This window comes from Aquila chrysaetos, chromosome 7 (genome assembly GCF_900496995.4).
Source record: "Aquila chrysaetos chrysaetos chromosome 7, bAquChr1.4, whole genome shotgun sequence".
NCBI lineage: Eukaryota > Metazoa > Chordata > Aves > Accipitriformes > Accipitridae > Aquila > Aquila chrysaetos.
Genome location: NC_044010.1, coordinates 15153168 through 15176643, shown reverse-complemented (window position 1 = coordinate 15176643; position 23476 = coordinate 15153168). Strand labels below are relative to the sequence as shown.

General features: G+C 36.9%; 1 protein-coding gene across 6 annotated transcripts in view; it reads right to left on the bottom strand.

Annotated features, from left to right (window-relative positions):
* The window catches only part of EPHA6 (EPH receptor A6), a 538064-nt gene that overhangs the window by 155868 nt on the left and 358720 nt on the right, over window positions 1-23476 (bottom strand). For all 6 annotated transcript variants that reach the window (XM_030019720.1, XM_030019722.1, XM_030019721.1 and 3 more), the window contains one exon: window positions 20620-20744. In XM_030019720.1, coding sequence (XP_029875580.1) covers window positions 20620-20744 — 125 coding nt within the window. The remainder of the gene's footprint in view (window positions 1-20619; window positions 20745-23476) is intronic.

The window sequence follows — 23476 nt, the reverse complement described above, 5'->3', positions numbered from 1 at the left end:
ACAAAGTCACATTAGCATAGGGCAGCAGGTATATCAGTATTCCCCCAGTAGGCATACAAGATGGCCAAGAATACCAAATTAAAAAACAAACACACAGAAATAACCTAATGATTCTGTTAAGTGAAGCCTCGAGGAGAAGGAAGGCAACAAGGACCAATATCTAAAATAGTTGCATTTAATGCTCACTTCAAACAGTGGAAATAGTTTGAGAAACTATAGAAAGAGGAAGTGTTGATTTGTTCTACAGCCTATTACCAAGTTTTGAAACAGCTAGAAGCATCTATTTAAATTGAAATAGCAAGACACAGTGTACATGTAAACTTATGGATGGAGATGATGATTAATATACCACCTAACAACCTCTATAAGTATCAGATTTCCCCCACTTACTTGAAATGTTGTAACTTTGAACAGGTTAGTGGATTTTAGACATACTTTTTTTTTTTAGAAATTTCAGAAAATATCTATTTTCTTCTGACAGAAGACCAACTTGTTAAAGTGATGGATTATTTTTTTGGCGATTAAGCTTGCTTCAACTTGAAAAATAGCATGTGAGCAAAAAAGGTATAATAGGTTAATACTCAGATTTGTAAGGAAATAGAGAACTCCAACACATACAGAGGAGTTTTCATACTACTTTATGGACATTTCACAAACATTCAGTGTGTCATGAATAACTAATTTCTATTCTATAGCCTTGTTATATGCGCAATTTCCAGGGACTTCCATGTGTAGAGGGGTCATATAACTTGTAACTTGGCCAGGGTATGCAAACTTGCAGAACACAAGACTTGAATTTATTTAGTAATGAAGCTGTTGGCTAAAGTGTGTACATTTCTGCCCAAAGAGACCAAGTCTTTCAACACAAGCTAGCAACCAGCTAAAAATCAATCTAAGAATTAGAAAAAAAAAAGAAACCACCTGATTTTGCACTATCCTAAGACCACACTGACTCATAGGTATGGCCCAATGTTTGTGATCTTGCCTGTTAAATACAAAATCAATATAAGACTCTGTTTCTGCACTTCAGTTCAGGTAAAGACATGACAACCATTGAAGGAAAGATTCTGGATATGTTCATTAAACGTTATGTAAACAGCAATGCTTGTTTTATACAGGTATTAGTACGCTTCAGTTCAAAGTTTTAGAGAGTACTATGTGCTCCATCTGTCATGGCCCAAACATAGGTGGGCAGAGACCTTACACTCTGCAATGCTCTGGAAATTTTTATTTAGGCTCTGTCTGCAACCTGTAAGATAAAGAGGAGAACAGCACCTAAGGGATTTTCACTCTACAATGTAATAGTTGCAAGCCACTTCCTTTCCCCAGACTACCTTGCTGCTTGAAATCAAGTTCCAAGCATGTAACAATTTACTGTTTTTTCTGACCTGCTGGAGAGATTGAAGAAATAATTTGATGGAATTGTAAAAAGAAATACGTTCCTTCAGAGGAGGATGGAAATGGAAATTTTGTCAAAAAGTGGTAGAGACTCCCCAAGACTCGATAAGATTTACTCCCTGAAGTCTGCAGAACAAGACCAGTGGCAGCAAAGAACTGGGAATGACTTGTGAAAAAATCAACCTGAGCTATATCTGTTATGTTGTATCTGTTATTACAGGCTAACTACTGCTTCTGTAAAACATAGCATTTGGGATATAGCATCTCTGTAACCAGGGATGTGGACAGACAGTTATCAAGTATAATTATTTGTAGTTGGTCAAAGATAATGAGTGTGACAAGGACTGTGATGGTAACATTTAATCAACAAAATGGGTTCCTCTGTCCACGTGGGCAGGCTGTGGCTAACAGCAACTTCCTGAGGTGCAGCCATCTCTGCCTGTCCCTTCTGGGCAGTGGAATGGATTTTGGTCACCTCCAAGGGTTGTCTGTCTTGCTGCCCCCTCACCACCTGCCTGGGGCTGCCTGCAGGAGGCCCTGAGGGGTCGCATCTCCGTGCCCTCCCAGCTCCTTTTTCCTTCCTTTCTGCAGCCTCTTATGCCATCCATCACAGAGTCCGAAAACCAATGTCTAGGAGTACACAATCATAAAAGTAATACTGCTGCCATATGGGAAAGTGGGTAGGATTTGTTGTTGCAAGTGAAATAGGCAAAAGGCAACCTGTCACTTTGGTGTGTTTGAGAAGAAAAAGTTTCAGAAGCCAGTACCTGAGGAGAAAGTTGCTCAAACTCGAGACAAAATGATTAATAGCTGGAAACTTCACACTGGTTTATGTGAATGTTTCACACAAAGAAATTAGTCTTTTTGGACTGGATTCATACGTAAGACAATTCTCCAAAGAGTGGATGCTTTGCCATTACTCCCTTCTCATGACAATGACAAGATCTGCAGCCTACCTGGAAAGCCAGAGCTTTCCACAGAGAAATGCAGTCTGAGGTTGATGGGGGTGACTTTCAAGGTTGGCCACTCCTTCTGCCATGATCTTTCCCAGGAAGGCTAAAGATGGTCTCAGAATAAAACAATACAATTCTAGTCTTCAGTGAAGTATGGAATGCTTTGTCATACTTTTAACACAGATAATATGCACTTGCTTTTGCATGGATTCTGGGTTCAAAAAGTGAATTTTAAACTACAGGACTTAGATGTACCTCCTGGGTGTTAGTGCATGCTTTTACAAGACCCTGATTTTATGTTGTGGCAAAACTTAGACATATATCAGCCCTCCGGCCATGCACCCTATTTTCCATAGAAAGGAAGCATGGTTTTGTGGGCTAGAAGGAGCCACAGTATGCTCTGTGATAGATCTCTGACCTGGACAGTGACGGGACCAGGATCAATGGGAATTGTCAAGGAATACATCTGTTCTGTATTTCTTGATGACTACAGAGGACTACTAGAAAACCTGCAAAATAAAAGAAAGGTTTCACTGATATGGCTGTATTTGCCATTGCATGTAAGCAGTAAGTGAACTGTTGGCCATTATATACAGCTCAGAGTTCATATAAAAGGAGAAGTACAAGAAATGCTCTGATCCTTCACATTAGTATTAGAGCAGCATTTGTGATTTTAAGACGGCATAGGACTCACAAGAAGCAGTTCTGAGAACACAGGGGCTGAGGGTTTAAACATAAATTAAAGGAGTCTATCTAATCTAATATACTCATATAACTACTAGTCAGAATCTGATATGAGGAAATTCACAAGACTTCTTCCATAGACTACTGCAAATTTATCTTGGTGAAAATCTGTAATTAAAAAATAAATATAATCCAAATGACAAGTGAACCCAATATTATTACACGATGTAATACAAAGCCTATGACTAGCTATCCAAGTTAAACAGAATTATATTATGAACTTTGAAAATGTTATCTCTATTTCTAAGGAAATTGTATTTTTCTTATTGTTTGTGTGACTCTTCTTGTCAGTGGATTCAGTTCTGATTATGAGTGACAGTGTTCACAAATCCGTGACAGTTTGGTCTGTGCATGAACATGAAAACCTTTCGGAATCAAACTCCTTCCTGCAGCCACCTCTGCATGAGTATCTGAATCTGTATCTATCCTAATTTTATACTTGGCTTTATAGTTAAGACATTTTTTCATATCTAAAGAAATAGACTGACTGAATGGAAGTTACAATAGTGCTACTGGTCTAAGACTAGACAAACTGATTTAATGGAGTAGCAGGATCAGAGTATAAAAAATAATGAAAAGCTTTCTGCTTTTGCAATGCACCAGAATAGCTGGATCTGTTCCATCAACATATGCAGTAATGAAACAGTTTCACTGTATGGCATCATCAGATTAAATGATAGTTCTTCACTCACTGAAATTAATTAATGAATGTCATATCCATTCAATATCCAGATGTTATATTATTGTGATGAGTATTACCATTTTTCTCATATGCTCAAAAGAAACTCTGATGACTATTAACACTGACTTTTGTTAATAGCCAATTAACATTTATTTGACTGGCAAACAAATAAACCTCCACATGCCACACCTATGTGAACATGTGTCCTGGTTTTGGCTGGGATAGAGTTAATTTTCTTTCTAGTAGCTGGTATAGTGTTATGTTTTGGGTTCAGTATGAGAAGAATGTTGATAACACACTGATGTTTTCAGTTGTTGCTCAGTAGTGTTCAGACTAAGTCAAGGATTTTTCAGCTTCTCATGCCCAGCCAGCAAGAAGGCTGGACGGGCACAAGAAGTTGGGAGGGGACACAGCCAGGACAGCTGACCCAAACTGGCCAAAGGGGTATTCCATACCATGTGATGTCATGCCCAGTACATAAACTGGGGGGAGTTGGCCTTGGGGGGAGATCACTTCTTGGGAACTAAATGGGCATCTGTTGGTGAGTGGTGAGCAACTGCCTTGTGCATCACTTGTTTTGTATATTCCAATTCTTTTATTATTATTATTATTATTGTCATTTTAGTATTGTTATTATTATCATTATTAGTTTCTTCCTTTCTGTTCTATTAAACTGTTCTTATCTCAACCCACGAAGTTTTACCCTTTTCCTTCCGATTCTGTCCCCCATCCCACTGCGGGGTGGGGAAGTGAGTGAGTGGCTGCGTGGTGCTTAGTTGCTGGCTAGGGTTAACCCACAACAACATGCTGCTCTCTAATTTTATCTCCATGTTACTTCAAAGGGAAACAGCACAGAAATGAAGACTTTGTGCACATATATGAAATAAAATATTGATAAAGACTAACCAAAATGTGATGACCTTTTATCAGTTTAAACTCGTACTGCAATCAAAGAGTTTACATTCTGATGCTATGGGTGAGAAAAAGTATATATAACTAAAAATGTTTAGTGCAAAAAAATTAATGGAAATAAAAGCTGAAATGTAGAATTTTGCTCATAGTGCTCAAATAACCTTCAACAGATTAACTTTACCAGTAAAGCACTGATAAAAGTCCAGGTACTTTCACGCGTACAAGATTTGTCACCATTAATAATTGAGTGGGAAAGAGAAACATGGCTCTAATCAAAATAGTATCAGTCCTTATTTTAGCAATTGAAAAAAAATAACCAAATATAATTCTCTATCATTTAGATATATAATGGGAGGTCCAGAAATTACCACTGTCTTGCAATTTACTCTGTGTCTAGCTTATTTTACGAATGACAAGGTATTCGGTTCATTGAGTCCCATGAGTAACTGAAAAGCCTTCTTAAATTCAGACTGGGGAAAGGGTTTTCAAAGGCTTCTGCCAGCTGAAAACATACTTATTGTGTACCTACAACTTCCAAATGTATGTGTGCAGAAAGAATCCAAGGAGACAGTAACTGAATTTATTATCAACTGCTTGCAAATACATTTTCTAGTTTATATCTATTGTCCTCCAACATGAAAATTCTGTACTTAAGCCATATAATCCTGCTTAGCCTTTTCAGAGTGCTATCACTTAGCAGAAAGAAATACTAATAGAGATTCAATCTATATACCACAGGGACGAGGTCTTTCTCCTGTGCACTAAAGCACAATGTCAAAGCTGAATAAGTACCACATTAAAGTAAAGAAGATTCAGAGTTCCACGATTCAGACATTATCAATGTTTAAATAAAAGCACCAATAATAAAAAAGAATCTTTTATGAGACCATTTGGTCACATTTTTCTTCTCTCCTAGATACATCAGTTTGAAGGATATACACAATGTGACCTACAGAGGAAGCATCATTATTTTAAAGGAATGACCACAATTCTGGAAGATAGGAATTTTTATTAATCATAGCTCTGGTTCATCATGAAACGAAATCTCCAACCTCTTCCTTACTTTTCTCATGGAATCAGCTATGATGGCACTTAATTACCTTCCAAGTCACCTGAACTTTAATGTTGCGATACACATTAGAATAAAACAGTAGGTAATTACTAGGTATAGTCAATATATGATTAATCAGTTCAAATAGAATCTATTAAAGACAAATAACAGCTAACTGTGGAGTTTGTACCTACCGTCTGTGTTTCCCAAGAAAACCATAGCCCCCACAGGTCTAATTTAAGGAAATTGCTTCTGATTTATACTGACTATATTCCTCTCACAACTAATTTGTCCCCAATAATTCTCAAAAATTATTTTCTTTCTTTGCAATAAAATATTTCCATAATAGGATTTCTGAACGCCTAGTGCCCCTAGTCATGTTTCACATCTCATCTTACACAGATTGTTGTAGATGAGGAGTAATTACACTGAAATCAGTAAAACTACACCTGGGAAACTCAAAGTCTGTCTTTGAAAGCTTCTTTATATTTACTAATTTTGTGCATGATTTTCTCTTTGAAGACTATTTTGACCTACAGTGTATCTATTAACACGAATGCCAGCAGTAATATTTGGAAGATATTAGAGAAAAGACTCATAGGCTCAAAAACGTGCTTCTAACATTAATTACTATCTGATTACAATATGATCAACAGGATTAGGTAAATTCTCATTGCAATATAGAGTGATAAGAAAAATTACAATAATAGAAATAACAGTCAAAGATACCATTAATATTCTTCCTAATAATCTTGTACCTTTGGTTTCCAGCTGACCAACAAACTTAAAGTAAATTTATAAAAGTGATTACGAAGATCTGAGGACCAATCTGAACTCAGATGAAAACGCTGACAGGAGAAAGTAAGGCCATAGAGAAAATTGCCAATGGCTCTAGTATTTGCTTCAGAGAAGAAACCTGCAGCATTTTAAGACATCAGCCACTTCAGGTTGTAATCTTCTCCCTTCCCTTCGCAACTTCCCTTGTGATTAACCTGAGATGTAACAGTTTGGGGAGCTGAAATACTAAAGTGTGCTTTACCTGTTTGGCCTTTCAATATTTTATATTTTGATTGCCTGTCAGTCAGCTCATCACTTTCTCCATACATAAAGTAAAGCTGTCAACAAGAAAAGGGGAAGAACAGATAACCAATCATAAAGAAAATATGGAAAGGTCAAAACCCAGCCAAACCTCACTTTAATTGGATTATATACCTGAAAAGGCAGAAATGAGTTGATGTGAGGTGAACCATGAAAAAGAGAAAATTAAATGAGGAGAGATGAGGACAGGGTGACTCTAAAACAGTGTTAACATTCTTGCCAGCACAACAGGGTGAGAGGTGGGCAGAGCAAAAGCTCTGTGGTTAACGTGGTGGGCCAAATGGGAACACCCGGTGTGAAGGCAGCACACAGATAGGACACTGCTGATCGTACTGACAAGGAGATTGAATCGAAAGGAATAAAAACAGGACTGTGCCTTAAGTTGGTGATGGAACAGGGTGCAATTCAGAACATAATAAAGGGAACTGGGAAACATGAATTGTCAGATAAGCACAGATATTAAATTCCATCTTTCTAGCAGTTATGAGCTACTCTGATAACATTTGTTAGCTAATTAAAAATACTTACCAGTGAAAACCTCTGCACCAGTATCTCCAGGAGTCTTTCTAACTTCAGCATAAAAAAATGTTAGCCTCTCCAGTTGTCCCTGAAGACTTTTCTTATTTTTTCACTCATTTTAATTTCCTTTTCCCCTGCACTGTCTTTTTCATTTGGAAAGAAGTAAGGAATTACTGCAAGCATGAAGTAGCTTACTAACAGTAAAAATCAACTCGTAGTATTCAAAAGTTTTGCTGTCATCTTTGGACAGTAAAGCACAGTTTCTTCTGAGGTACCTAACACTAAGGTGTACTTCATATATGAGATAATAAACATGCTGACTAATTCAGCTCAACAGAAAACAGATGCAATCCTGCAAAATTTCAAGATTGGAAGCCTTCTGTGACTGACTTTGTTGTGAAACAAGCCCAGAGAACTAGGTACATAGAGCCAGTGGGCTAATTCCCAAGTCATTCATTTGGCATATGAGATTCATAGTTCAAATTTCTGATTCAGGTCCTGTATATGCCACTGCAGACTTGAGACTCCACAAAAGCAGTACAGGTTCCTTCTCCCCATGCTCACCTTTAACACTCCCCCAGAGTCCAGCAATCTGCAGATTAGTGGGTTTCTGAATTAACAAAATTTGCTTCATTACATTTTACAGCTCATGGACTTTTCTTCCATGAATCTACTTAATTATTTTTTTGAACCAATTTTGCTTGTGGCTTCCAAAACGTCCCTAGACAACAAGTTTAATTACAAATGTTTTTTAAAAAATACTGTGGGTTTTTTTTGTTTTAAATCTGCTTCCTGATGATTTTATTGAATATAGTCTAGTTCCTCATCTATAAGAAATAGTGAATGATCATGAATGTCAGTGATTTGTGCAGTCAAACTCAACATATCTCTGTATATCATAGGAACAGTACTTCTAGTTACAGATGGGAAGTAGGTCACTGGAAAATGAAATTTTTAAATTGAAAATGCAAGACCCTGGAGGAAAGATAACAGAAAGGGACAACTGATGTGATGTAAAAAAACTGCCATGTAAAAAGCCACAGTCCAAACACCTGAAGGTCTCTAAGTTGCTGAGACATATGGCAGGCAATCTTCTCACACCTAAAATTAGCAACATTGGTAAAATCACAGCTGTACACAAAAAACTGATGCATTCCTTCATGGCAGAACCCAAAACTGTGGTTTCCCTATTTCACATTGAAGTGTGAAGACATTTTTAATGTAGGGAAGCATCTTACAATTGAAGTGGAATTTCAACACAGGAGCAATGATCCAATTTTTCAGAAGACTTCTACAGTGATGGTGACTTGCCACAATACAATGTAGCCAATGCTCTATTTTGACAAAGAAAAGCTCAGCATGTTTTCAAAGCTGTGAAATTCAAGTGAATCTACCAATCCTAAAAATGTAGTACAGCACTGAGTCAGCTACACAAAACTCAGCTCGAATGGTGCTGATGACAAAAACTGCTTAATTTACCTAATTTCAGAATCCCTACAATATCCATAGGTAGTTAGGTCCAGGATTTTGATTAGGGTAAGGTTTGTAAAGTTTGTAACATGTTGCTGGAAAATTTTAACTGCTGTGTGTAATGTATGCATTTTTACAAAAGCTCTTGTGAAAACTACATACTGTATTAAAAAATTCTTGAGGCAACAAGCCTTTCAAACTCTTTTTAAAAGTGTGTTTCAGCCTTTCAGGGTGTTAGGACAGCATCCTGGTTTTGGTTGGGATAGAGTTAATTTTCTTTCTAGTAGCTGGTATAGTGTTATGTTCTGGGTTCAGTGTGAGAAGAATGTTGGTAACACACTGATGTTTTCAGTCGTCGCTCAGTAGTGTTCAGACTAAGTCAAGGATTTTTCAGCTTCTCATGCCCAGCCAGCAAGAGGGCTGGAGGGGCACAAGAAGTTGGGAGGGGACACAGCCAGGACAGCTGACCCAAACTGGCCAAAGGGGTATTCCATACCATGTGATGTCATGCCCAGTACATAAACTGGGGGGAGTTGGCCTTGGGGGGAGATCACTTCTTGGGAACTAAATGGGCATCTGTTGGTGTGGTGAGCAACTGCCTTGTGCATCACTTGTTTTGTATATTCCAATTCTTTTATTATTATTATTATTATTATTATTGTCACTAGTTTCTTCCTTTCTGTTCTATTAAACTGTTCTTATCTCAACTCTCGAGTTTTACTTTCTTTTTCCTTCCGATTCTGTCCCCCATCCCACTGGGTTGGGGGAAGTGAGCAAGCGACTGTGTGGTGCTTGGTTGCTGGCTGGGGTTAAACCACGACAGACAGGTAGAGTGACTGGGCTGATTTTAAGATTGGTTTGAGCCTAGGTTGAATCTTCTACACAAATACCTTTCATTCTTAAAACAGCAGACTAATGTACGCTCTTCTGTTTTCATTTGCTACTTAATATTTCCTACCTGGCAAATACAGAAAAGATCCTTATTGATGTACAACAGCTTGCAAACAAGCCATACTTAAAGCAAAACTATTCATAGTTGTTTACTTGGTTCATAGATACACATAAGAAAGCTATTAACTGTGGTTCAGAGGTAGTAATAAAGCTATCCTTTTTATTTAAGTAAGCAAAATACCTACTTTTATAGATAGGATTGATTCAGATTGCTATTATGACTCTGGAATAAATAACTGAAGTCATTAGGATTAATTTAAATCTATACGAGTCTTATGATAAGGAGTCTTTCACATGCTAACTGTGTATACAGTTCTTTGGGACAATTACTTTCATTTTCAAAGAAAATCAGGACTTGTAATTATAGAATAATGTTGACAATATTAATATAGATTTCAACCAGCAAAAGTCAGTTTTGGAGGAGGAACTTTGTCTCTAAAATACAAAGTCTGATACTAACTAAAGTTTGGCTTTAATCACTCCAATACAAATAATAAATGAGAGGCAAGAGAGAACCTGCTGATCTATATATAGGGACAATCCTTTGACATTGTGTAGTGTTTTTCATTATGCCAACCTCTTCAGATATAAATATATCAATACGTATTGAAAAGTCACTGAAACATCACATTCCTTGTGTATTTGTGAGCGTGTGTGTGCATCTTTTTGTGTCTCAGTGCAGGCAGACAGCAAACATCTGTCTTGTAACATTAACTCTAAGGGGCTGAATTAATCTCTGGCATCATGACTATATTGCAGATCCTGGCATTACATCAATAATAAATATAGCATATTATTTAAATGTATGTTTTCTTCAAATACCTCAGTAAGTTAATAGACGAGTACAAAGCAAAAATGGAAAACTTTTCCCAATTATTTTAACATGAATTTCAGAGGACAAAGTAAACAATCTAACAAGTAAACTAAAATGCTGATTTTACAGTTTCAAAACTGACAAAGCAAGTTTTGTTCCTATTTTTATATCAGGGAAGTGCCCATTTCTAATTTAACTAACTTCAACAGAAATAATATTTTTGGAGTTGGTAAAAGCAAACAAAAGAAGTCTGAAAAAATTTTAAAGAAATTTGCAGACAGGTGACAATATCTTTTTTACAAGGAAGAGCTGTCAGTCACTAAAGAATTGCCATTGTTTTAATATAATATGTTAGTACTTCTGGCATTATATGCAAGAAAAACAGATAGTTTGTGCAAGGTCATTGCAAATACAAGATGCATCAACCTGGTGAAGTTCCTACAGCAACATAAATGTGTTTATGAGCAGCAGGTGAATTCCTGCAAAAGACTCTAAAGCTATTAACAGCTCGGTAAGGAGTACATAATAATAGGTTGTTAACTCAGCCTCCCTGACAAGAACATCAGGAAAGGGCACTTTGAAACTATTATTATTAATACATTAAAAAAAAAAAAAAAGAAAAAGAAAAAGAGAGAATTTTTAAATTATATTTCTTTAAGTCAACAAAATAAACATTCATGATTTTACTAGGGTACAAAACTAACAAAACTACATGGGAGTTACTGAATAACATACCCTTTCTGTGAATTCAAGTTGGCTAATGAAATGTATTTAAATGAAAAGCTCCTCTAATGTTCATTTTTCATTCCAACAACCACTCCCCACCACCACCACACCCACAGCTTTTATTTAATACACGGTAAAATGCTTATACTAATATTAAACATGGAAATAGTATGTTTTATTGCATGACTATGGAATGGTTCTCCTTAAAAGAGCTTCCTCTTTCCCTTTGGATTTTTCTCCCTTCTCCCAGAATGACTGTTTTGGGGACATCACTACCAAATAAAAAAGAGGTTGCTTATATTATGCACTCAGCGGCTTTGTTTCCATTTCAGTGTGAAAAAAATGTTAGAAGTGGAAAACTAATAACAATCTGTCCTTCTGCATGTGCAGTTGCAATGCAGTCTCAGAAGAAGAGAGGAAAAAAAAAGGAACTTTCCTTCTTTCTCTGTTTTTCCCCCCCAAAAGAATACATGTCATTTTACGTCTATCTCCCCAAATACCTCCTGAATGCACCAAGGATTGCAGAAAAAAACTGTAAGTGAAAGGATACCTCACATTGGAACATTTCTTCATTTAGACAAAGGTACAACCTCACTTATGTCTCAAAGTACATATCTTCTTGATTTAATCTGTGAATCCACCTTTATGGTTGTGAAAGAACAATTTACAAACAGCAAGTAGTTTGTGTATTATGAAAACACTGTCCTAGCTTCAGTTTTTAAAATACTTTGGGCTCATAGATGAAGACTTTTGGGAACTTTTTAGGTAGTTCTTATTTTAAGAAGGTCTAAAGGAAACATTCTGACAGGTTTTAGATAAATGGAGACCTGGACATTGTATTTAACTTATCAATAAGGAAATTATTTTTGCTGAGATGGCCATCTTTTGGCAGCTATGCTAGTTGTATTTAGGTCATTGCTCATGAAGCTCACCATTCTTTTTGTAAAAACATGTCAAACTTTCAAACCCAAAGTTTGAGTCCTGAATGTGTGTTAAAGTATCTGAGGGAACTACAACTCTTAACTTCAGATACTACTAAAACTTACTGCACGTAAACTCAGAGGTGAACACACTGAAACTGGTTAATAGTAACAGCAACAACAACAACAATAATAACATGTTTTAAGTTGAGAGTACATTCTCTATTTTGTTAACTCAGGATTAAACATGTTAAACTTCTTACCACTTCCATTTGTGTAATGATATATTCTCTCTGAAGAGACAACGTTTCTTTTTTACAATATCTTCATCAAAATCATCTAAAGTTTGTCCTCAGGAGGGAGCTGAAACTTACTGCACTATAAAATAGCCGCTCCTGAATTTTTACCCTACCTAATCACATGCTTAAGATTAACAGCTGATTCTTGTGGCTAACTATTATTCTTGCTGTGTATTTTTAAAACTATTTTTTTGAAGTTCAAATGCTGAATGGCTAGAAAAAAATGTTTTAATAATTCTTTTTATTAGGAATCAGCCTCTGCTATCAGCGCATTTAGCTTTCTTAGCTTTCTTTGACGTATGGAACTAGCTGTGTTTGTTGTCTTTTAATAGTTTCCATACCTACTATGCCTATGTCTTTGAAAGAGTTTGAAAACCATTTATTCAAAACCATTAATGCACTTTTACTACATTTGTGCAGCTCTTCTAGCAGTTACTGGAATAAGCATTGTACATGTAATTTTCCTTGGGGAAAATGGTATTGGCTACAGACAAGAACACAAGATCAGCAGAGACTGAGCTATGTTGTTTTTTTTAAAATCAAATCCACTAGGCTTGCTTAAACAGCATTATGTTTCTCGTTGAGATTTTTTGGTTCAGCAGGAATGACAATAGTAATAGCTCTGTAGGCTACTTTATTATTAAATACAAAGGTTTAGAAGCTATCTCTAAATAATTGATGATGATGATTAGGAGACTAGCCAAACCAAGCACCTAATGGAGAAGGCCTAGCTCAGAACTTCTTTGATAAACGCTCTGCTGCATATAATTGATATTTAGAGGCCAGATTTCTTTTTCTCCTAATAGTAATTATATCAGTGTCATTAATAATGGCTGCTGCAAGGTCCTTAGGTTCTTTCCTGCAGGCAAAAATTGTATCTGGTCAGAGAGTCTCATAATTATTCACTCTCGTTTTCAACAGTTCTGAGACCTATTTTTTTTCTTTTTAGAATCTAAGGCTTTTACAGTTCTTCCCTTGGGAAACTAGGTTAATAACAGCAGAATAAGAAAACTGAGAAGCCTGTTTAACATCACTTACTATGCTAAAATAAGCTAGGAGATTTCATTTTAATGATTATCTCCCAAAGCACATTTGTAGTGATTATTTTTTAAAAACATTCACCAGACATGGTTCATTTCCCAGGAGCTCTGAATGGCCAAGAATGCCAGAGGCACTCATTGGAGCCCCAGCGCCTCACTGTGACATGTTGATCAGTTCCTGCAGCTATGGTCAAATACTAAGGTCTGCTTAACACTACTGTCCAAGAGCTCTTATACATTCAAATTACTCAATGCTCTTGTTTTTATGAGAACGTGCTGAAAATGTAATGGAAATGTATTATTGCATGAGCCCTACATTTCTTGCTTCTAGTCACATCAGAAACATTTTACTTGTAGGCAGCAGATTGCTACTTACACCTCAAATAATTTGAGTAATTGAAAAATACTACTGGAGCAAAGTGTTTGTTTTAAAAGAGAATGATTAGCATGAGGCTAAAGATTGCCCAGCTGATCATTCAATGCTAACAGCATAGTGCTTGCTATTTTATACTGAGTATACTCACTGACTGGCCAGGCACCTGAAGTGCTCATATGCTCATCCCTACTGTTATAAGCCTTTTCCTGTTCCCTAATCTTGTCACTGATGTTGACTTTAAAATTTAGTCAGGAAGCTCGCAAAGTTATCAAGCATGCTATGGTAGGTATAGCAACAATAAAAGAATATGCCCAGAGAAAGAACAAGTACATGCTAACAATCTAGCCACAACAGTACCAAATGAACTATGCCTGCTCATGAATAACATCACACAGTCTGCAGGCTCCCTTCAGCCTCACGTGGATTGGGGCTGGTGCATATATTATTCTTCACGATTTAAAAATCTAACATAAAAGTAAAATCTGAACCAAGAAAGTAATAGCTGGTACTTAAGGGAAATAGGGAAGTTGTAACATAGTTACAATGTCTGAAAAAATGTGATCCTTCTAACTCAGTTACACATTATGCAAAATTGTAATTAAAAAGGTGGCAAGACAGGAGTGGTTTAGCTATTCAAGTAGTAGGGAGGCTGAGGGTCAATGAACCTCACATGTGTCATATAGACTTCACAGAAAGGCAAAGGGCTATAGAAGAGAAATGACTAATTTTACTTCACCTTTCCAAGATGTCACCGAGAAATTCAGAGGACTGTCTGATCTACATGATGTGGCTTCTTATAAGAAATGTCCATATCTTGTCTAACGACAACATGTATGGCTCCTGTTCATTGAGGTTAGATTCCAGCCAATGCTCAAGTAGGGTCAGGTTCTGCCTGAACAGAACTGAATTAATCTGAGAAGATCATAATGAAATACCTCCTTAGCTGGAGAAGACACAAAGGAACATCTGTTGTCCTAAAGAGGGATGAGTCACACACACCTTACACTGGCAGCTCACATGGGAAAAAAAGCTGGAATGAAACAACTTGGGCACTTGCGTGAAAGTGAGCTTGGCGTGTTCCCAGGGCTCTCAGGACTGTGCTATTGCTGTGCTAGTCTTCAGTGCGGTATTGAGCAAAGCACAAGATTATCTGTTCCTCAAAAAGTGTGGAAAAAAATAGCAAGGATATCAGTTCATACCTCTGTACATGCACTGAGTGCCACATCTTTTTGCCGTCAAAGCACACAGTGTGTAATCTATCATACATATACACTTCCATGGCTTTGAAATAATATGGTGCACATATTTCTAGACACATAGATTTGCTTTAAACTACAGAATACTACTGTAGGCAAACAATTCTGAAAGACAAAATTACATTCAAAACATTACGCGTTGATAGTCTTAAATTTTCACATTATTCCTATCAAGTCATTTACCTCAACATCTCTTACGTATTTTACTACTCAAATTCAGGATTGCTCATTTTAATTCATACTAATGAATATTCAAAGAAATAGCAGTGTTTGTTTTAATATTAGATTTTAAGAAGGATCATCATTTCTCATATAAGTTAAATAAAAACAGCCGTAGGCTGATAGAAAAATTAACAAGGTCATACTGCTTTCTAATTCTTTAAATCTGGTACTTTCCTCTATCTCTCTGCCTCATCAGCTCTTCATCTCTTTTTAAAATCTCATTGGAAAACTAATTTCCCCCTTGCTTCTACTGATCAGTTATTTTCTCTCTTTTATTTATTAATTCAACTCTAAATAATACTGGAATGGAGGAAAAGTCATACCTGATATCCTACATATCCTGTCCACTTGCTGTCATATGGAGATGGGTTAAAATTTTTATGTGAAAACTGCCTATGAGTTGCAAATTGAGTCTGCCAACAAAATGAAGTATTTTGTCAAAGGGATTTGGCTTTAGTGTAAATTTTATCAAAAGACAAGAAAGAGAAGAAACATCAGCCAGCCCCTCTATCCTACACCCTGCTCCAGAAGATATTCTCTATTTGGAGATGTCATTGCAATGCCTTGGAATACTGCTCGGGTACATCCCATTAAAATCTCTTCTCTATAGACAGTCTTCCTCAGCTAATTATATATTGTCTTGTGTGTAACAGAAAATATAATCCAGCTGGTGTATTTGGGCCGTATGGGAGAACATACTTAAGACAGTTGCTGCTACGTATACAGCTTGGTATGCTTAATATGGCTGTCAGGGAGCATTAATTTTTTATGATTAACTTTAAGAGTTTGGGTGGAAAAGGGGAGGAATAAGCATCTTCCAGTTCAGCTGCACAACCTGAAGTGCAGCTGGTATGGTTTATATCCACTGCATACTGTGTTTCCTTTCCCGTGAGGGAATTCCTACAGAAGGACCCAGCGTCATTACAAGGCTGTAACAAGGCCGTGTATTATCCCGCTCCTCCATCTGACTCGAACATGTGACCTATTTGGTGAGAGGTGAATAGACTATGATGCCCTGGAATCTTTCAAAAAGTTTAAGCTTTGATCAGTGTCTGAGTGGTAGTTTTAAAGTATAAAACAAAAGTTGATTACTATTAGCAAGGAAACTGAGATTATATTGATAACCGGAGCTTGATTTTTAAAGGGAAAGACAATACTGCCTATGAGAGATTTTTTTCTTTTAAAAGTACTGGGCTGTTTGTGGAAGATATTAAAGGATTACAAAATAGAATGGATAGATAACGGATTGCAGAATAGAGCAGACATCCTGTATCAACAGAGATAATTTCCATATATTTAGTATCTATGAAGACTCCAAAGAAGGTCTATGAAGAAGTGCTTTTCAGAGTACATCTTAGATCTCTAAGGTCAAACATTTGAAAGATTCTTTGTGTGTTGTTGCAAAGATTCACTTATCGTCTAAGGTGACAAATGTTGTTAACTGTATAGTTTTCAGAATGATTCATAATCTACCGGAAGATATTTCAACTACCAGCCCTCAATATACAGTATTATTTCAGGATCATGATATTCTCTCTCTGGTTACATCACATAACTATTCAAGCAATGGAAAACTTTTCCTCTTTACTGTGACAGAAACTCTTAGCATCTTGGACTGAATATCTAGGAACTTTTGTTCTCCTCACAGGCCAAGTCAGCTCTCTAATTATGTCCTAGGTCAGCTTATGTTCACTGCATTTTTGGCTGAAAAGCTGAAGAACAAAGTGACCTCTTGTCAGCCAACCACATAAATACCTAACAGTGTATTCCTAATCAGGAAACTAAAAATCTGTACAATCCATATTGAATTGGCTCACAACGAAGTTCTGTTATTTTCTGAAGATTTTCATTTTTAGACACTGATAGAAAGCCAAACAAAATTCTCTTAAGTTATGATTCCGAGTATTTTGCAGCAATTCATTGAAGCAATGAAGGTCATAGGGAAGAAGGTGCTTTAAAGCAAACAAATTAATGACCTGCTTTATTATATTTTTAAATTAATGTATGTGTTCCCTACTTGCAGCTTATTGATAGCCTTGCACAACTTTCCTTCTCTACTTTATTTCTTTATTATTTGGTAAAGTCTGTCTCAGAAGATGTGAATATTTTTCATAAGAGGACTTGCTCTTTTGATAATTCTCTGTATGCAATTTGTATTGCACAAGAGTGCAAATATGAGTTCCTTCCATATTTAGCACAGTCTAGCCTCCTTCCCATGTTCAACTTGTTCTGGATATGCATGGAAAGATGCATCTCTATGTTCTGGGTTCACTGTCACTAATTCGTCTTACTTATGAAATTGTTGGAAACTGCCCCATTTTGTGGAGCGCTCACAGTAGTTTAATAGATGGCTACTTGATTTCTCTAAGTTTACATATCTTTCCTGAAACCTTGGGAGCACATGGCAAGATATGACTTCCATTTGTGAGCTGCAGAATTCCTACTGGTTATAATTAAAAGCAAGCATGCTCCCCTAATGTGCGCCCCAATGTCATCTTGACAATTTTGCAAATGTCAACAAGGAATCTTATAAGAAATAGCAGTTCATACTTGTAAAACTTTTAAACCTTGCAGAGTTCTACGGAGTTTCACAAAGTTAAGAAACTGATACAATCGGTTGAATTTGGGAGACTGAGTGTTTGTATTTGAGGGAGACATTCAATTTCTTGTATTGTATTTCAGAATAAAACCTCTTTTCTTTTTTAAACACAAATGACAGGTAAAAAGGGATAAGGACAGGACTGCAAAAGCTGTTCCATTTTACTAATTAGTGTGTTTATAAGTTCCTAAGACTACTGTTTTCTGCTTTTTTCTTGACTCCTTAAGACATTAATAAAATTCCTGAGCTTTTCATGCTTAACATGTTCTTGAACTTTACCTGCATTTTTTACTCTCCAATAGAGGGATGTCTTTGTGGTAAATTCATATTAAATCCAGTAGACAATTATTTCACTTTTATCACATTTCTTGTGGGTATGCAACACCATCCCTGTTTTGTCACTGCTGCTGAGAACATGAATGCTGACAATTCCCTCTTTAAGGGTTACTGGGAAGGCTGAAAGGTTATAGTTTCACTTGCTACATCTACCCCTGACATTACACAAACTATGCTATTTAATACACAGAGGTGAAGAAGAATGAATTAATTGAAACTGTTAATAATGGAATTGATTGTGCATGTTAATATTTTCTGGCTTTGAGGTAGGAGCTGTCCCTCTTTGTTTTCAATATACAAATCCCATTTGCATTTGGCCACTATACTTACCCAGTGTTACAGTTATAATGTAGGTTTCTTCAGCACTACTTAAATGAAGTGGTATAAAATCACATTTTCTAATTTAATACTGTAAACCAGCAGACTGACTTGCCGTACTAGATTATTCATCTCTCTGCTCTAGAATCTAGTCTCCAAGGGAGTTCTTGAAAATCTGTCACATACCTATTCCTCTGCTCAAATAAGTGATCTTACTGCTATTGCTGGCTTGTTTGTCTCTCATTCTGCCTATTACCTAGCATTGCCAGGGATCATGCCTGTTCTAACTTACTAACAACAGCTGTATTCAAGAGCTAAGCATTTAGTTCAGTTAGTGACTTCGGAAGAAAATAACGCCTGTGCAACAGTACTGGAAGATGCCAGCAGTGCATTTATCTCCCCACACCGAAGAGGGAAGAGAAGTTTATAGCTAGAACATACACCTTATGCATTATAAAAGGTGAAAACAGAAAATGGTTCTTTTTTGGTAGAAACAGATAGGAGTGGTTTAAACTGTATATACCAAAGGGCCATGAAGCCTGTGTATGTAGTCTTGCTGCACAATGGACAAGAGTAGGTAATATGTAGACCTCTAAAGAGAGCTATTTGCCATGTTGCTCTGTATTGACAGATATTGGCAGATAATCTATTGATAAAGGATTTTTATAAATCTAAGCTTTATAATTTAACTTCCATATGAATGGTTCTGGATCTTGGAAATTATTCCTATTCAACTGAAAAAAATCTCACTATTTCTCTTGTTTAATTCACCTGGTTATTATTTTAATATCAACAGACAAAACAAGGGCAGTGCAAGTCATAATGTGGCTTACTATGGTAATGGATCAAAACCTGAAGGACTCCCATTAGTGTAGGAAAATAAGGTTTCCCTGCTTTGGCTACCAAATATTCTAAGCAATCTGTCTTCTCCCTCTAGCTGTGCTATTTAAATTGTTTGGATTTTTTTTTTCCCAATTTACCCTTTCTTTTCTGCATTATTAAAGCTGCATAATCTCAATAGAGAAGTGCAGCCAAGGAAGAAAATTCTCAGGTATTTACAGAGCCTAACATCCTTAAATCTTTCTTTCATGGCTTTGCTTATATTTCTGTTCTTTGTGGTCTTCTCACATATCCATTAGTTCCATTGTGACTTTCAGATGGGGACAGAGAAACAGCAAGAACTGACTTAGCAGGCAACTGTTTAAGGTATGGACACCAAAAATTTACTGTCTATGTCTTTAGTAACGAAGGCACTGGTTAGCACTAAATTTTACACTGGTACAAGGCTCTGTAGCCAACTGGAAATGACAAAATGTGCTTTGTGCTTTGGGGAAAGCAGGCTTCAAATTATGCTTTCACAAGACATGCTGAGTATGTACCTTGTACCTTTACTTGTAATGCATGTTGCTCTGTTTTGTGTGAAATCACGTAATTTTGACAGAATGCCAGAAATTTGACATGAATGTCACGCAGTTTCTCTCGCTTGTAACCTTCTGTAACCCTCTAAACAAGGCTGGTGCACTCTATCATTTAAGCACAGATTATTGCTAAATAATGCTGCAAAATGAAATTGCATTGATATTCACCTCAGTTGTATTGTTTCAGTGTCACTGTAATATAAAGTTCTTACAGTTCATAAATCAAAATATGTTCAAGCATAGGATCCATTTATCCATGTTCGTAAATATAGTTACTATGAGACAGGTATCTTTACTGCCTGCTTGCTGCTCTACTTGATTCTGATGTGAAACAAGACAGTCATTAACAAATTAGAAGTAAACCAACAAAAAATCAGTACAAAATAAAACGTCTACTTATATAGCATTGTATGTGGGATCAAGTGAAAAGTTTAAAGTATTTTTTTTAAATATTAAAAATACGAAACATATTGCTCTTTAGGATCTGAGTTTGGGTGATGCTGTAAACGAGACCTACTTTCTCATAGTACTTGATCTCGTAGTCCAGAATTGCTCCATGGGGAAAGTCCGGCTCTTGCCAAGAGAGGGCAATGCTGTTTTGGGAAGCCCAGTCCTTCCTTACCATACCTATCAAGGAGGGTGCTGAAAGGGAAAAGGATAACTAAGGGTTAAAGACGAAGCACATGGTTTATCCTTTCAATCTACTGTCTTAGGATACCAACCTGAGGTAACTTTGAGTGACCTCCAAACAGAAAAGCATGACAGATGGCAATTCTCAGGGAAACCATATAACCTGGAATTAATGGCTCAAGTACATACTAGTAACTGCTTTGTTAAAGTGCAGACCAGGTTCTGAAAAATGGCTATATACAAAAATATAGGAAGAAGCTCCTGGGCCAGTCCCCACAGCCAGCTGCACGCAACCAGGTTGCACTGCTGGCTTTGAGGACATTGTGTCCAGAGCAGAACCACATTTCAGAGACAGTATTCAGTATAATCTTTGTTAAATATTATAATTCAACTGTGTAAAATGTACATTCAGTTTACTCTTTGGGGTAAAATAAAGTGACACAGCTTAAAACGGATGCAATGAATCTTATTTCTGCCAGCTGGGCTGGCAGCAGCAAGGACATTTTAGGCCGTCAGTGAGGTGGCTGCGTACATGAAAGAGCCAGCTTGTTAGAGGAGGCCAGTGGCAGCAATTGGGTTACAGACAAACTGGGGGGGCAAAGGTACCCCCAAACCTACCTGCTGTAATTGATACTGCAGGACTGCAGCAGAGTAGGAACCACTTCTAGCAGCTTCTGGAAGGGGCCCAACATGGGTGGATGCAGCCAAGAGCCAAATTGTCTCAGTATGGGGTTAACTAATTCTAAAAACTGGATTTTCTGCCCTTTTGGAAAAGAAACTGCACTGTTATCTATGCAATAATTTCAAATGGTGCAAAAATTGCATTCTAGGAAATGATCTTTGCTTATTTTATTAATCTGGTCAAGCATGTCAAAGGAGGTCTCGTACTCTCCAGACACTAATGCTGTTTTAATAGTATTGATGTGCAGCTTTCCCAAATGCCATAACAAAACCAGTCATGTTGTTCAACAGTCTTGAAGACAACTGAGTAAGCTGAATAAACCAGCTACCATTGAAAAAAAAAGTTCTCCCAGTGGTTCACAGCTTTCGATACTTGTCTTTCCACTAACAAATATCAGTTTATTACACAACCTCCCACATTCCTCTCTATTATGAATCCTTCTTAACCTCTTCTAAGCTTCCAAGGAGCTGTCCCCTAAAAAATAACACATTTTATGACTTCTGTTTTTATCTTTTGAATGAAATAGTCTCCCTAGGATAATGAAATAAAAATCTGCTCATGCCTTAGTTTTCTTTCCTGTAAATATTTCAGGAAGTTTAAGATATGAAAACAATAAATAAATTCTAGAATGCAAACAAACACTAAAGAAAACAAAACTGGTTGTTTTCCTTTGAAAAAAGGGAAGCTCTACACAGAGACATGCATGTAACAATCTCCTTCTCTGTGACAGTGCATTTACCCGAGAGAGAAAATAAACTTCCATCCACTGTCAATCCTCCCTGTGGATAACTATTTTGTGGTATAACAGTCCAGTCCTCTCTGATGTGAAAAAAACCCCAACCCAACATGTAACACTACATGAAAAAACTTACCAAAAGTATTAATTGGACAAAACAGAGCTTACACAGGAAGCTGTCCTACACCTGTACTTATGCCATAGGTCTGATGCAAGGGAATGAGAGAAAGAAAGAATTCCTGCCACGCTGAATAAAGGATTAACTTGTTTTTCAGGAAGTCCTTAAACAGCATAATGCAAGTAATTGAATAGAACAAAATACAAATAAATAAATAAAAAGTATTCATAGGTTCTGTGCCAAAAAGTTATCCCTGGGTACATATAACTACTCCCTCAGTTAAAATGAAATTTTTACTCTTGAAATTGATGAAGCTGAGCTCACGTAATATTTCTCTGGGGTTAAATCAGCTACTCCAAGCAGGGAACAAAGATAGGTCTGTTTAAAGGAAAACAGGACCTAGGAAACATGGATCTGTATTTGCTAAACAGTGATCAAGGGCCTATGAGGGCATTGCTCATATAAATTTGTTTACTATTTGTTGTTTTGAGTCATTCACTGGTATCGAGCTGTGATTTACAGGCGGGTCTGAGGGAGCTATAGCAATGTTTCAGATATGTCTGGTATACCCTGTGCACCTTCTCACGGGTGACAGGCATCAGCTGGGCCACCTTCCCCAGCACATCATGTCTTCATCTCACTGCATTTGGGGGTACACTGGTCAGACAACTAAATCCTTGCGAAATGATTGAGGTTGATTACAGAAAACACCAGGTTAAACCATAGATATAATTATATTCTTGGCCCTTCTAGGCTTTTTAAATATAGATTACTGCTATTACACTTCTTCAAATTATGACCTAACCTTTATAAGCTTTTCATATGTACCGCATGTTGTGCATTTTTCTTTGGGTTCTGATTTCCAAATTTATACAGCAATTTATGCGTGTTTTCAGCTTGAGCTCACCACAGTAACTATTTCATTTGAGGAAGTGCTTGTCAAAACACAGTCCTGGCACATCAGAAGATTGTCTCAAAAGTTCAGTATAAGAAATAGACCAAGTTTTCTACCTGGGAAACAACTCAGTAGCAAATTAGTGGAAGAAAATTACTTTAGCCCTTTCCTAAACCAGCTGTGCTTGACCTGCACTTGAAACTGAAAACCCCATAGAGCAAGGCTCACATCACACCTGCAGCACTGTGCCAGCACTGCATCTTCCAAATCAAAATGCGGAGGTGTGTACGTAAGGCTGTGAATATAAGAAGCA